This window comes from Rhineura floridana, chromosome 15 (assembly GCF_030035675.1).
Source record: "Rhineura floridana isolate rRhiFlo1 chromosome 15, rRhiFlo1.hap2, whole genome shotgun sequence".
NCBI classification, from domain to species: domain Eukaryota; kingdom Metazoa; phylum Chordata; class Lepidosauria; order Squamata; family Rhineuridae; genus Rhineura; species Rhineura floridana.
The window spans coordinates 7,046,936-7,062,118 of NC_084494.1; the positions used below are offsets into that span (position 1 = coordinate 7,046,936).

At 45.7% G+C, this 15,183-nt stretch overlaps 1 protein-coding gene across 1 annotated transcript in view; it reads left to right on the forward strand.

Moving 5' to 3' along the window:
• The window catches only part of ADGRB2 (adhesion G protein-coupled receptor B2), a 258,463-nt gene that overhangs the window by 235,778 nt on the left and 7,502 nt on the right, over nt 1-15,183 (forward strand). The window contains 6 exon segments of the mRNA XM_061596282.1: nt 1,677-1,848; nt 4,180-4,275; nt 7,004-7,043; nt 7,982-8,148; nt 8,191-8,640; nt 12,684-12,719. Of these exon segments, the coding sequence (XP_061452266.1) occupies nt 1,677-1,848; nt 4,180-4,275; nt 7,004-7,043; nt 7,982-8,148; nt 8,191-8,640; nt 12,684-12,719 (961 nt within the window).

The window sequence follows — 15,183 nt, forward strand, 5'->3', positions numbered from 1 at the left end:
TGAAAGGTTGTCACATAGAGGAGGGCCGGGATCTCTTCTCGATTGTCCCAGAGTGCAGGACATGGAATAATGGGCTCAAGTTGCAGGAAGCCAGATTTCGACTGAACATCAGGAAAAACTTCCTAACTGTTAGAGCCATATGACAATGGAACCAGTTACCTAGAGAGGTAGTGAGCTCTCCGACATTGGACGGATTCAAGAGGCAGCTGGACAGCCATCTGTCGGGAATGCTTTGATTTGGATTCCTGCATTGAGCAGGGGGTTGGACTTGATGGCCTTATAGGCCCCTTCCAACTCTAGTATTCTATGATTCTGTGATAGGTTAGGATGAGTGGAGGGAGGGAGGAAGTTAAGATGAAGCTAAGGCAAGATTGGCGCTGTCCAGGAAAGGGAAGACCGAGGAAGGGAGGACTAGAAAGAAGAAAGGGGAGTGCCTGAATTAATAACAGCAGGGGAGCCTTGATCTTCCTTGTGGCCATTGTCATTAAATGCCACCAGAACCCACCAGACATGGAGGAGGCCTTATTTCATGCCAGAGCTCAGATGTGGAACATTAAGCAACTAGCTGGCAATGCCTCTGACCGGGTGCAAAAGTGCATTCCTTTGCTGAACACAGAGGGCCCCTACATTTTTCGTAATGTCTGCTAAGAGAGCCCAAACATCTCTGTAGAAATATGATTTGGCAAAGGCTGAACTGATCTGTGCATCCCTGATAGGGATGGGCAAGAATTCCGCTGAATTCAGATTTAGCACCGGATTTTTCAGTGGTCTTCATATTCTCCATCCTTGCGGAGCGACTATGTTTGCTCCGAACTTCAGTGGCTTTCCCCCTACACTGGATTTCCCCCCCATGAATATTCCCTCGAATATATTGTTCTTGTTCTGTTTTTACTCTCAGCACAGCACAGCTTTACAGCTCTCTTGCTCTCTCTGCCACCCCCACCTCTCCAATAATACAAATTCCAAGCAGGAGGGGGAAACCCAAGCCTCAGCCACCTTGACTCTAGGAGGGGGTGTGGGGAGCACTGAACGCTGCTCTCCTTCTCAGCCAGTCTTCACTGGCTTGCTGACATGGAAACTGACCAGCCTCAGGCACAGCGGAGAAGGAGGTAGCGGCAAAACTACTGTCCTTTATCAATATTTTTCTTCCAAATTATTGATATTTTGTTTCTATCAAAATACCAGTATGTTCTTTCATTTATGCATAGTTCCTTTCAAAATATCAACATTTTGAAAGAATATCAATATTTTGAAAGACAATATTAATATCAAAAGCTCTGGAAGAAAATATCAATATTAAGTTCAACATTTTAGGAGAGGGGAAATAACAGACCAGTAAGAGCAGCAGAAAGCGGACAACGAACGAGCTCAAATTGATACGGCTTGTTAGGTTGGTGGAATGCTTTCAAAGATGCACCAGCTGGCAGATCCCATCCCTAGCCCCTGATACACTTGCCCTGTGCTGTTTGCTTAACATACCCTCATTTGCCAGTACTAAACTGCTTTCTACCATCACCCGCTAGCCCTCCAAATGCCTTTGGACACCAACCAATCGGATACAAGAGGCCCCTTTATGGGGCAGCATGGGTGATCCAGCCTTTGTGCATCCCCCTTCTCCTCTGTGATTGGCTCCTGCGCCTGTCTCTCTTACCTTCTCCCCTCCCACCCCCTCCCAGGGCATCGCTATGGAGCTCCTGCGTGGTCCTGCCCCTGTTGGCGCTCACTTGGATGTCGGCCGTGCTCGCCATGACTGACCGGCGCTCCATCCTCTTCCAGGTCCTCTTTGCCGTCTTCAACTCAGTCCAGGGCTTCGTCATTATCACCGTTCATGGCTTCCTGCGCAGAGAGGTGGGCATCTCACGCTGCCAGCTTGCTGGGATTTTGTCTTCGTGTGTCCTCATGCTGTGCTTTCCCTCTCCTGGGTCGTATTTCAACAGACAAACCCAGAGCACATGAAGGAGCCGTGGGGAGCCCTGTCCAACAGGCAGTGTGGTATAGTGGTTAGAGTGTTGGACTGAAACCTGGGAGACCGTGGTTCAGATCCCTACATAGCTGTGAAGCTCATGGGGTGACCTGGGGCTAGTCATGATCTCTCAGAACCAGGTACACCACCTTGAGGAAAAGTGGAATATAAATATAATAATTACTCCCATTTGTAGTTAATCCCTCAATAGCCGATAGTCTCATCCCCATCCAGATGAACTGCTTGAAGCCATGCAAGCCCAAACCACCAGCCCCCATAGCTGCTTGCATTTTTCCTGGGGAGGGAGCATTTCAGCCCAGCCCTAACTCTTTTTTAAGCTGTAAGAACAAAGTATTTTAATTCCAATTATTATTATTATTATTATTATTTGTTGAATTTCTATACCGCCCGACTAGCATAGCTCTCTGGGCGGTGTACAACAGAGAAATATAAATATACACCAGAGCTTGGAAAAGTTACTTTTTTGAACTACGACTCCCATCAGCCCCAGCCAGCATGGCCACTGGATTGGGCTGATGGGAGTTGTAGTTCAAAAAAGTAACTTTTCCAAGCTCTGAATTACACAATAAAATCCTATAAATTCAGTACAAAGAACATGTATATAACAAATCTAAAATCAAATTTATAATCAATCCAAAAAAAATTAAATCAATTAAAACATATTTAAAAGACTAAAATGCCTGAGCAAAGAGGAAGGTTTTGACTTGGCGCCAAAAAGATAACAACATTGGCGCCAAGCACACCTCATCGGGGAGACTGTTCCACAATTAGTGGGCCTCGGTGACCAATATTTGGGAAACGTTGACCTGCACCAGGGGTAATGAACCTTCTTGAACCGAAGGGCCACATTCCCTCATGGGCAACCTTCCAGGGGCCGCACAACTGTGGTAGGTGTGGCTGGAGGCAAAAGTGGGAGGAGCAATGTATGCAACTCTTCCCTTTGTACAGGAGCCTCCTTTCAAGGCATGCAAAAGCTAGATGTTTCCACACATACCTCACCCCATCCAGGTGAGCAAGAGGCATTGCCACTGTTCATGGAGTCACTCCAGCCAGGCGAACGCACTGAAGGAAGAGGTGAAGCAGGTCCATTGAGTGGTGTGGCCTGGGGAGAGTTCCAAGGGCCAGGTAGAGAGGCCTGGAGGGCAACATTTGGACCCTGGCCCTGAGGTGCTCCATCCCTGACCTATGCAGAAGGAGCAGTCCCATGTAAGGTCCACAGCTACTTTTGTGATGGGACACAGGGAAGGAGGAGGCCCCCAAGATATTTATGCCCCCAGCTGTTTGAAGAGGCATTTGCCATCCTGAGCCACCCTCGTTTGCTCAAATCAATCAATCCAATAGCTCAGTCATTCCAATTAATGGTCATCTGGCACATAGGTGGAGATATCTGCCTACATTTCCTTCAGTCTACTTGGAGAGAACCTTCTCCAGATTTCATCCACCTCCGCTCTGGAGGCCAGTCCCCTCCTCTTTCAATGCCCCCATTTATCTTAACGCGATGGATGGTGAGTGACTGCTCCATAAACTTAAAGCACAGGCGCACAGAAGTGGTGCATGCAGCACCCGCTGCTGCCAGCTGCTCCACATTCCTCATTCTTCTGTCAGAAAGAGGGAGCTGGTAACGGCCACGTCCTTGCGACAGATTTGGTAGCTTAGCGACATTCAGGCTGGCGCTGATGTGCTAAGAAGGTCGCTCGGAACGGCTGGCGCATTTTGGGCATGCAGCTGAGCGAGTCACAATTTATGTAGGCTAATAAAGAAAAGTCTTGGGGAGTGGGGGAGGCATAATGCTGGCTCATAAATATTCCCAAAGTAATAGTGTAGACAGCAGTGGGGAATTTGTTATTGCAGAATTGGAGGCAGCAACTGAAGCCAAGCCCTCCTCACCAGAGTCTGCCCCCTGCTGCCCACAGCTCGCATGTGTCTGCTTGGCTTGCATACATTTGCTCTGCCCACGTTTGGCCCTGCCAGTCAACCTTTTGCAGCCTCCAGAAGGTTGCTCACAAGGGAATGTGGCTCTCAGGTTGGAAAAGCTTCTCCGGCCCTGGCCTATCCAGTGGACAGAGATGGGACTTGATCTTCTCTCAAGCCAGCATAGACTGCGGTCCGTGAGGGAAATGACTCAGGACCCAGAACAAGGGGAAAGGGTTAAACTCTAGCGACTGAGGCCACGTTACCTTTTCTGCATCCCCCAGGTGCAAGATGTGGTGAAGTGCCAGATTGGCGTGTGCAAGAGTGATGACAATGAGAACTCCCCCGACTCCTGCAAGAACGGGCAAGTCCAGATCATGGTGAGTGAGTGTGGGGCCCATGTTGCGTGCAGGTGGTGGGGAGCCAGCCATATGGGCCCAAAATATGGAGGAGTGTTGCACAGTTAGGCAGTTGATTTCAACCATGCCATTTGCACCCCCGTCTAGGCCGCCCTTCACAACCTTGTTTTGGTTGAGTCTTGGTTGGTGAGATATTGGTAGCACTGATGGTTCTATAGCTGATGCGTTCTAGAACATTTCTGGGCATGCTCCATAATAAATAGTATGGGTTGTAGACAACTAAGTTACACTCAACAGTTAGGGAGGGAGAGAAATCCTATTCAGTTTGCATTTAAAGCAAAACTTTATCAAATTTGCCCTTTTTGAAACAATATGAGAACCAAAACACAGTCATCCTTCGAAATTCACACTTACCCAAATTTTGCAATTCTCCAACCAACCAGTGTTTATAAAGATGCTTGTATTAGGGGGAAGTGTGCATAAAAATGAATATATTAGGGCAGATAACATACAAACATGCATTATATTAGGAAACACTTCTTGCAAAAATGTGTATTAGTTGAAACTGCATAGAAAAATGTGTTTATTTGGAGAAGTTTGCACCAAAATGCTGAAGAATTTTCACGTGATTAATTTTCATGTGATTAATAAATCACAAATTGCTGCAGAAATGTAGAGAATTGAATTTAAGATAGGAAAAATGGGAAACGGAGAGAATGTAAATGGAGAGATCCTTGCATATCTACTCTGAGTAATGGAAATGGACTGCCTTCAAGTCGATCCTGACTTATGGCGACCCTATGAATGGGGTTTACATGGTAAGCAGTATTCAGAGGTGGTTTACCATTGCCTTCCTCTGAGGCTGAGAGGGAGTGATTGGCCCAAGGTCACCCAGTGAGCTTCATGGCTATGTGGGGATTTGAACCCTGGTCTCCCAGGTCCTAGTCCCAACACCTTAACCACTATGCCACACTGGCTCTCCCCGCTCTGAGTAGCCTCTTTAAAATTAATGGTGCTAAGTCAAGTCCATTCATTTTAGGAGGTCTATTCTGAGTAAGACTAGCACTATCTATATGTATAGTGTTTTGTGTAAGTGTCCACTAGAGATGGGCAAGAAATTTGATTCAATGTGCATTTTAAGCCAAATCTATCAATTTCGCACTTTCTGAAACAATGTGAGAGCCGAAACCCAGCCATCCTTCGAATTTTGCGATGCAGTTCACCAACCAACCAATGTTTACAAAAATGCAGATATTCAGGGAAAGTGTCCATAAAAATGAATATATAAGAGAAAGAAATGCAAACATGCATTATATGGCGAGAAATTGCTTGCAGAAATGTGTACCAGTCAAAACTGACTACAAAAATGTGTTTATTAGGAGAAATTAGCACTAAAATGCTGGGGAATTTTAATGAGGATTTTTTTAAAAAAAAAACAAATTGCAAATTGCTGCAGAAATGTGGAGAACTGAATTTAAGATTGGAAAAATGAGAAACTGAGAGAATCAAAATGGACAGGACTTTCCATCCCTCACGTTCAAAGGGCTTCACATCCATAGTCTCAGTGATCCTTACAAGTGCTCTGTAACCTGGATTGATGTTATTTTTATTACAGATGTGGGTAGGAAGTGGGGTGCCTGTGAGATGATGAATTTCTTAAGACCATCTAAATGCAGCCATCCCCAAGCTAGTGTCCCAGAGAGGCAAACAATGACATTAAAATTGCCATTAACAATAATGATTTCCCTGTCACTGTGTTTTTTTGGTTTTTTAGAAATATATATTTTTAACTATGGGACATAAAGCATTGCATATTCCCTTTTGAAAGTCAGGATACAAATAATGTTAATCAGTTAAGCAATCAAATAAACCTGAAGCCTGCATCATAGCACCTAACAGAGCCTTATTTGATGGTCTGCCACCTGCTTCCCATTCCACCATAAGACTTCAACAGGATGCAGACTCAGTGGCTTCACCATCAGCCAAACCTTTTCCTTCTTCCACCGCAGTCGGTTTGGCTTTAGCCCAGCCTTTGCCAACCTGGTGCTCTGCTGACTGGGGCAGGTGGAAGTCGCAGCCCAAGAACTACGAATGGCATCAGGTTGGGGAAGACAGGTTTAGGGAGTTTGAGGTTGTTGAGACTTGAATCATTGGCTCACATAGAGGTCATGCCCTCAACTGCTGTGCTATACTCGACAGCCATTCAGCATATCCAGGATGAGGATGCTTGCCATTTTGGAAATGGGGATGCTGCCATTTTGGAAAAAGGCACAACCACCTTTGACCTAATGTGTCTGGGCTCGTTTTTCGAGATGGCCAAGCAGTCAGGAGATTTTAACACTGCTATGTTGGGTACAGCCAGGAAAACATAACATGGTCATTTGAGCTTGGGTGTGTTTGTTTGTATTGAGTTGTATTCAACTAAGTCTTGCTCAGAGTCAACCCATTGAAATTAATGAGCTTAAGTTAGTCATTTCCATTCTGTGTAGTAATACCACCCACTGTGTGGCATCACCAAGGCAAAAAAATGTTCAAAAAGCACTCTTCCTTCACCTTCCCCAACATTAACATTTGAAACATGTAGAAAGCCCCAAAGATAGCTGAGGAACATTACTGAGCCACTCTTGTTACCTCTGATGCATTCATTTCTCTACTTCCACCTTCTCTCTCTCTCTGTCTCTCTCTCTCTCTCTCTTCCTCTTCCTCTGTTTCTCTCTCCCTTTCTCCCCCTCTTTCTGTGTTTTTATAGACAGATTTTGAAAAGGATGTTGACCTGGCGTGTCAGACAGGTGAGTCCTCCTCCTGTCTCTGGGACTCATCTGGGTTGGTAGAGAAGGGTTTGGCTTTCAGAAGAGCTTATCATCTAATGGGGAAAGGGGACAATTGAAGTTCTTTCCTGGAACATTGCAGAACATGGATCTCCATAGGTGAGAGAGGTCAAGAGCGTAGTATTTTGTAAGAATGGCACCACATCAGGCAATAATCCCTGAGGCCCAGGGAACAATACATGCCACAGGCAGGCAGAGGAAATGGAGACAGGTCAGGCTGGGTGCAAAAGAGATCATCTGTCAGTCCCAGAAGTTCCCAGCTTAAGACTCATGGGGCTAACCCCCACACTTAGTATTCAAAGCTGGCCCCCAGAAACCTCCCTAGTCCCACACCACCAACCAGCTCAGGTTTCATTTCCACGGCATGCAGCAGCCTTCGCCAATCTGGTGCCCTCCAGATATTTTGGCCTCGTAAATCCCATCAACCTAGCCATCATGGCAAGCCCCAGCATCATATGGACACACTGGCTTGGGTTGATGGCAGTTGCAATCCAAAATGTTTGGAGAGCGCTAGGCTGGTGAATGCTGGCCCACAGCTTGAGCATCCACAGAGGTGCCCAGAGGCTTTCCCAGTCCCTCAGTTTTCCTCAGCTTCTTCCTCAGCTTTTAGTTTTTTTTCTGACCTGCCCTTCTTTAAACACACCTGGATTTCCAGGTTTTTGGAAGAACCACTCTTGTTATCTCCATCTGTATAGCAGTCTGGATTAACAATGTCAGCTGATGCCCCCCGATGTGCTCTTCAGACATGAGATGGGTCCCCACTAAAGGGGCGGTGCCCCCTTCCTTCCCACCCAGCCCCATCCCTACAGAGCAAGGTATTCCCAAAGAGCAGGTGCTCCCCTAATTTCTTCCCAGAGCTCTTGCTGCATGTTCCGTTTCACTGTCCCCTTCCCTCCCAGTCCTCTTTAAAGAGGTCAACACGTGCAATCCGGCCACTATCACGAGCACCTTGTCGCGCATCTCCCTGGATGGGGATGAGGATCCTAAGCTCAACACCAGCTCCGAGGGCGGCCTCGGCTTCTCCACCCTCCCTGGGAACATCCCGCCCACTTCCATCCTGGTCCAGGTGCCCAAAATGACACACAACCTGGTGAAAGGACTGAATGAGCTCAACGACCCGCCCGCCAAGAAGGATGTCAACCTGGACGCAGCACGGGGCCCAGTGTACCTGTGTGGCGATAGCAGCCTGCGGCAATTGGACTATGGCTGGCTGCGGCCCCAGGAGGCCACCCTGGAGAGCAACTACATGATGTTGCCGCGGCGGACAGTGAGCCTTAAGCCCTTCACCAGGGAGGAGGGCAAGCTCAACATCAAACTGGACGAAGCGCCAGGCCTGGTCAAGGGCCACCACCCAATGGAAGCCTACCCCAGCTTTGCCTCGATGGACCACATCAACGTGAACTTGAACCAGCCTTATGGGACAGTCAAACACCCATATGGCCTCCAGTTCAAGCAACATCCAACGGTGCGGCAGATCTTGGCCTCGGAGCTGTCGGAGCGCAGCCGCACCATGCCGCGCACTGTGCCTGGCTCTGCCATGAAGGTGGGCTCCCTGGAGGTAAGAGTGACCATGAGTGAGTGCAGGCTTTGAGCCTGTTTGATTTTGAGGGGAAGGGGTCAACAGGCAGGGCAGCCTTCTCCAATGTGGTGCCTTTCAGATGTCTTTGAGTACAGCTCCCATCAACCCCAGCCAGTAGAGCTGTGGCTGATGGGAGTTGTAGTACAAATCATCTGGAGGGCACCTTATTGGGTAAGTCTATGTAGATAGAACTTAATTAAAGTGTGAACAAGCATTGGACCTGCGCACCTCCTTCCTTCACTTTGATCCTGATGTATTTTAACCCCGATTCCCCATTATGTCCAAATACTGTGCTATTGGGTTAGTCCAGAACTGTGCTATTGGGTTAATTTACTAACCAGGATCTTAAACCATTACTTGATCCTGGCTTAAGTTCCTGGTTAGTAAACCAACACTAAACCACAGTTTCCTATTTCAGAAGTAACAAAGCACTGGGTTTAATTTGACCAGGACTGCAGTGCCAAAACTGGAGTACACTGAGATGGGGGGGAGAAAGGAGGAGTGTTCAGGTCCAGAGTCTGTTCCTTGCTTCCTAAAGCCTGATGAGTTAGGAAACCGGGGTCATTGCATCTGAAAAGGTCCGCTGCTCATGGAAAGGCTTCACAGCCACAAGTACAATACAATTTAAGATATATTGGGGAGACCCAAGCTACACAATTGGCAGACTTGTGTGGCCCAGCTTTTGTGGACCATGTCACTCCAGGCTGCAGATAAAGCTCTGAATGCTTCACCACATACACACACACACGAAAAAACCCACCCTGCCTGCACACAGAAATTGAGCATCTCAGAGAGAAGGGTTCTCACTTACCCTTCTCCCTGAGATGCTAGTTCTCCATGTGCAAAGAGTAATGGTTTCCTATACGGTATATGAAAATGGTATAATCCACCAGGGGCTTCTCCACTTGCTTCTACTGATTGTGTAGCCGGCTCTGAGGGTGCATGTGTGTGCACATGTTAAAGATTCCATGTCTACATTTCATGTGCAGAAGTGACTATATGGGGAGAGGGGGAACATGCAAACATCTCTCTGTGCAGGTGGACCCACAAACCATCGTGCATACAAGTTGGGTGGTTTGAGTATGAATAAAACATCCTGGGAACAGTAGTTTGATGAAGGTGCTGAGAATTCTCTGATACACAATCCTTGGTTCTTACAGAACTACAGTTCCCAATGTTCCCCGAGTGAGTGATTATTAAATTATTTTATTTATTATTTATTTATTCGTATATCTGTATGCCATTTTTCATCACCAGGTGACCTCAAAGCAGCTTCCATAGCAAGAACAAAATAATATGATAAGAACAATTCAGAAATAATAAAAACTACAACAGTATCAATAAATAATACCACAAAATATCGCACAACAGGCTGAAATATCAAACCGATCTAGTCAAGCTTGTGGCATCACTACCTCCATTGAAAGTAGTAGTGAGAAGCAGGACTTGAAGTCTGGGGAGGAGCAGGGTGATCTCTGTAGCACAGCCTTCGTCAACCTGGTGTCCTTCAGATGCTTAGCCAGGCTGGCTTGGGCTGAGGGGAGTTTTCCAGAACATTTGATTGATTGATTGATTGATTGATTGATTGATTGAGTTTATTTATATGTCGCCTTTCCACAGTGAGCTGTCCCCAAAGAAGCTTACAACAAACGTTCAAAATATCAAAATACAAAACACTGAGGTCGGGGAAAGGAGTCAGTTTACAAAACAACCAACGCATTCAAAAAGGACAAAAAGAAACAATTTAGCAAACATTCAGTATTACAAAAGAAATAATTGTCATGTCATTGCTCTTTGTATCTCTAGTCCCTAAATGTATTCCTGCTCTTTAGGAAGTCATCTTGGAACAAGATCTTTCTAGTGCTGTTCACCATACAGGGAAGCATACTTTAGGAGGTGGGAAGGACGAAAGGGCCCCCTTTTCCCACCCTCAGGTTTTCCCCTTCTGTGCTTTATAGTGCTGGAAAGCTGCCATCCACAAACCTAGGCATTTTTAACTGTTAAGTAGGGAGGGGAAAATAGAAAAGGGAAAACATTTTTCATTTCCAGCCTACCCTTAGTATTGAGCATGCTCAGTCCTCCTCATCAGAAAACAGGACAGAAAATCTCAGAGTTCTCCTGAAGATGCCAATAGCGCCCTCTTGTTTCTCAGTAGTCCTATTTTGTCTTCATTTCTGTCGGCACTCATCATCTGAGTTCCCTGTTAGAGAGATGCTGATGATAGAAGGGGTGGATAAAGGTGGAAGTTTAAGTGGTGGGTTCTGGGAGCTTATCCTGTACTAGGAGATCATCTCTCTAAGGAAGGAGCAATACCAGAATTCCTTTAAACTGTTGGAGGGCACCAGGTTGGGAAAGGCTGCTGAAGTAGAAAGAAGCACCTGTTCGATGACTTTCATAATAAGCATGGAAAGTGTGTTTCCCTGTTCCAGGTCGGAACTCGTTTCTGCCCTCCAAGGGACCCTACATTTCCCTGACTTGAATTGATCCATGTGGCAGCAAACTGGCTTTCACTCCTTGTCTTTTTTCCCCTCTGCACCAGAAACAGCATTTCCCCAGCCTCCCCTCATGTTCTCATCTGCAAAACACTTTCCCTGCAAGAAGCCACTGTAGACAAAGCTGGCTGTAGGAACAACTTTCCAGTAAATTTAGAGCGGGCTTCAATTCCCTTGCAGTTGCTAATGAACACAGGCACACATATACACAGCTATTGTGTGAAGCCACCAAAAGCAGCTCTTGACTGTTTTCTGAAGTGGGAAGGAAAATGTGGCTTTCTTGGGTGGCGGAAGAGCTTCTGGGCTGCCAATAAAGTGTGACATTCAAAATGGCTGCAGGGTGGAGGTCACTCTTGGGGGAGAGAGCCAAGATCCTGGACAAATGTAGGGTTGGAGTTCTGTAGCTGGTTCCTATCCGTTTGAATTCCGACAGTCCGGTTTTCAGTACCAATCCACCATTTTTTTGTTTCCAGCAAAATAAATTATGTAACGAAACTACTTATGCTGTAGGAGCTTGTTCCACTGAGTTAAGACTGCATCAGCTTAAAGGAAAGCTGATTACGAAGTCAATAACGTAAAATTCAGAGTAGAATCATAGAATCACAGAATAGTAGAGTTGGAAGGGGCCTCTAAGGCCATCAAGTCCAACCCCCTGCTCAATGCAGGAATCCAAATCAAAGCATTCCCAACAGATGGCTGTCCAGCTGCCTCTTGAATGCCTCCAGTGTCGGAGAGCCCACTACCTCTCTAGGTGATTGGTTCCATTGTCGTATGGCTCTAACAGTTAAGGAAGTTTTTCTTGATGTCCAGTCAAAATCTGGCTTCCTGCAACTTGAGCCCATTATCCGTGTTCTGCACTCTGGGCTGATTGAGAAGAGATCCCGGCCCTCCGCCATGTGACAACGTTTCATGTACTTGAAGAGTGCTCTCATATCTCTCCTGCCAATAAGAGCTGTGCCCCGCCCAAGAAATCAGTGCCAGTCTGAAAACAATGTGGATTGTTGGATTAAGTCAAAATCCAGTAATAAATCCGATTTAGCGAATATTCTCCCCCACCCCTAGTTACAGGTAAGGATGTGGGAGAAACTGTGGGAGAAACTCAGTTTTGTTTGCATTTTACCTATATTTGAACCACTATGCAAACCAAAACATTGTTATCCTTCAAAGTTTGCACTTTTCCGAAGTTTGCAAGCAGTTCTCCAACCAATGTGTATAAAAATGCATATATTAGGGAAAGTTGTGGTTATGCTGTTCCCATAATGGTTTGGGTGTGCCTTCTTCCTCCTCCTCCTCCTCTAATACCTTGGCAGAATTCTCCTCCAACTTCTGTCTCACCCACATCATACTGATGGTCCGCCTTTCACCCCTAAGCACTATTATGCATTTTGGATGCCCCCCTCCCATCCATGTGTTCTCCAGAAACTTTGTGTCTGTAATTGCTGGACAAATTAGTAAAGTCCTTCCCCTCCTTTTTCTATTTTGTTTCTGTGTTTCCTTTGTGGTGTGCCTACTACATGCCTCCCTCCTCAGAGAAAAAGACTACGATACTCTGACCTGGATTTTGAGGTAAGTGCCACCTTGGCTCCCCCTCATTCAGTATTTCCTTCCTGCTGTACTAAAGTGACATCCTTTGCCTATATGAGATTGTGCTTGTGCAGGAGTCAATATGATACAGATCTCTCTCAGTTCCAGCTAATCTGCACTACAGACTTAACCTGGTTTAGGAATAATTCCCTCTCCTCCACTCACCCCTTGAGCCTTGGGAAGTGTAGTTCTGAGCCCAGGAGGGCTACGGTTTTCTAAGTACGCTCACCAAGCTACAATCTCCAGGATTCTTTGGGGAGAAGCTATCAGTGAAGCAGGTATCAAACCAATACAGCTTTGTAGTGGATATATGAAGGACCCCTCCAGATTGGGGTTGTTCATTTGCTCGCTCATTTGCGAGTGTATTCTGCAACATGTCATTGATGCAGTAATAGCACCTTAGTGGTATATTTATACTGGACCGTCCACACATCATTCTGCTGTATTCGTTGTTCTGCAATGCTTCCCCAGTGTTATCGCATTATTGCCGTCTGGAGGGACACTCTTTTGCTATAGCACAAGAAATGCAGGACTAAACTGAAAAATCAACCTGTGACATTTGTGGTGTACAAAAGCTACAGGATGTCAGCAGGAAGTTTTGAGACATGCACTGATTGGAAACGGAGCAGTATTTCTGACCCAAAATGTTTACAGGCACAAACAGTATTTAAAGCAGGATTGTGTATAATCACCCCAATACCATCATGAGCACAAATCATCATGAATGCGCAATAAAAACTCTTAGAGAGGGGCCCTAGACTTCGTCAGGGCACTTATTGGGCCAAGTTCAATCATTTCAGCCTTCTGCTGCAACGTGGGACTTGGATTTAATGTTATTTATCATCTGTGTCTGTCTTCCTCCTCCTCTCAAGTTTTTCTTCCTCTCACCCCCTTTCGCCCTTGCATTTCTCCTCTGAAAATAAACAAAGTAAATGGTGAACATAACGACAGTGCCCCTGCAATTGCATGAGGATGCCATTGGTCTGTGCACTGGTTCAGATGTTGCCTGTGGACTGATACAACCCGTCACATGAAGGAGAAGGGAGAGCATGTGTGCCCCCTCTAGCAACGCAGCCTCACACACACACACATCCATGCATGGAGGGCATATCCAAAGTTAGCCTACACACATAATATCCAGATCACACAGCCACAATCCTTTGCTTGATTCCCTGATAATTCCCCAGGAGTCATCAGCACAATTTGAGGCCTACGTCTATTGCATTTTATGCCCATCTGTTGATTTCCAGATGTGGCGTTGTGTCTCCAAGTGGATGGCAGGCACAGAAAAATACCCACTGCTGTGGTCTAGGGATGAAGTAGAACTTGATTCAGTTCACACTGAAAGGCAAATTTACCTCATTCACACTTTCCAAAATGATGTGTGAACCAAAACAAAGCTATCCTTCAAAATATGCACTTCTCTCAATTTTGGTTGCAATGCAGTTTTTCAGCCAAGTAACGTGTACAAAAAGTGTATATACTAGGGTAAAGTGTGCATAAAAATGTAAGTGAAAATAATATACAAAAATGCCTAATATTAGGCAAATTGCATACACAAATGTGTTATTACAAGAAATTCACACTAAATCGCTGGTGAATTTTCAAGATAACTTTAAAAAAAAAGATTCTCAGACTGACATGGAAATGTGGCAAACTGAATTTAAGACTGGAAAAATGAGGATCTGAGAGAAACCAAAATTGGCAGATTTATCCCTCCCTATTCCAGTCCATGCAGTGGGCGAGGTTGGCCCACAATACCCTTGGAATCAGGCCTATTATCATCTTGCCTTGTGGTGATGTTTTCATACCTGCACATCCACATGTTTCCTGCTTCCCTGCATTTCTAGACAGCTGAGGTAAAATTTACAACCCTTCATGACCTAACACTGCAGAGTAGTCTCTCCCTCATAGATCCAAGCAGCCCAAAGCCATCTGTTGCTAGCTGTGACTCCCCAGATGTGGGGACGAGGTGGGAGTTGGACTGAAATGTGTCAAGCTAGAGAAGGTTTTGGTTGGTGGTGTGTGTATGTGTGTGTGAAGTTCATACTTATTGATATTATGATTTGTGCTTATTGATTAGTTCTACTGTTTTGAGTTATTGTTCATTTGGCATGTTGTGAGCCCCCTTGAGCACAAATTTGTGGAAAAGTGACATATGAATAAATAGATGAGGATGAGGATGATGAAGACACAAAGAATACCAAGGAGAGAATCTTCTACTCCCTAACCCCTTTGTTTAAGGTTCTTTCTTCTCAGAAGCTCAATTGGTCTCCAGAGACATAATGTCACAGGCAGGGGTTTGGCACAGCATTCTCAAGCACTTCTGAAGTAATAGCCATTTTGTTTATTTCCTCTCTCAAGCCACTTCTTCTGGCTCTGATTTAAGCAGAATCTGATGAAATAGGCCCCAAAGTTTTATAACGGATAATAAAGAGAGTTAGAG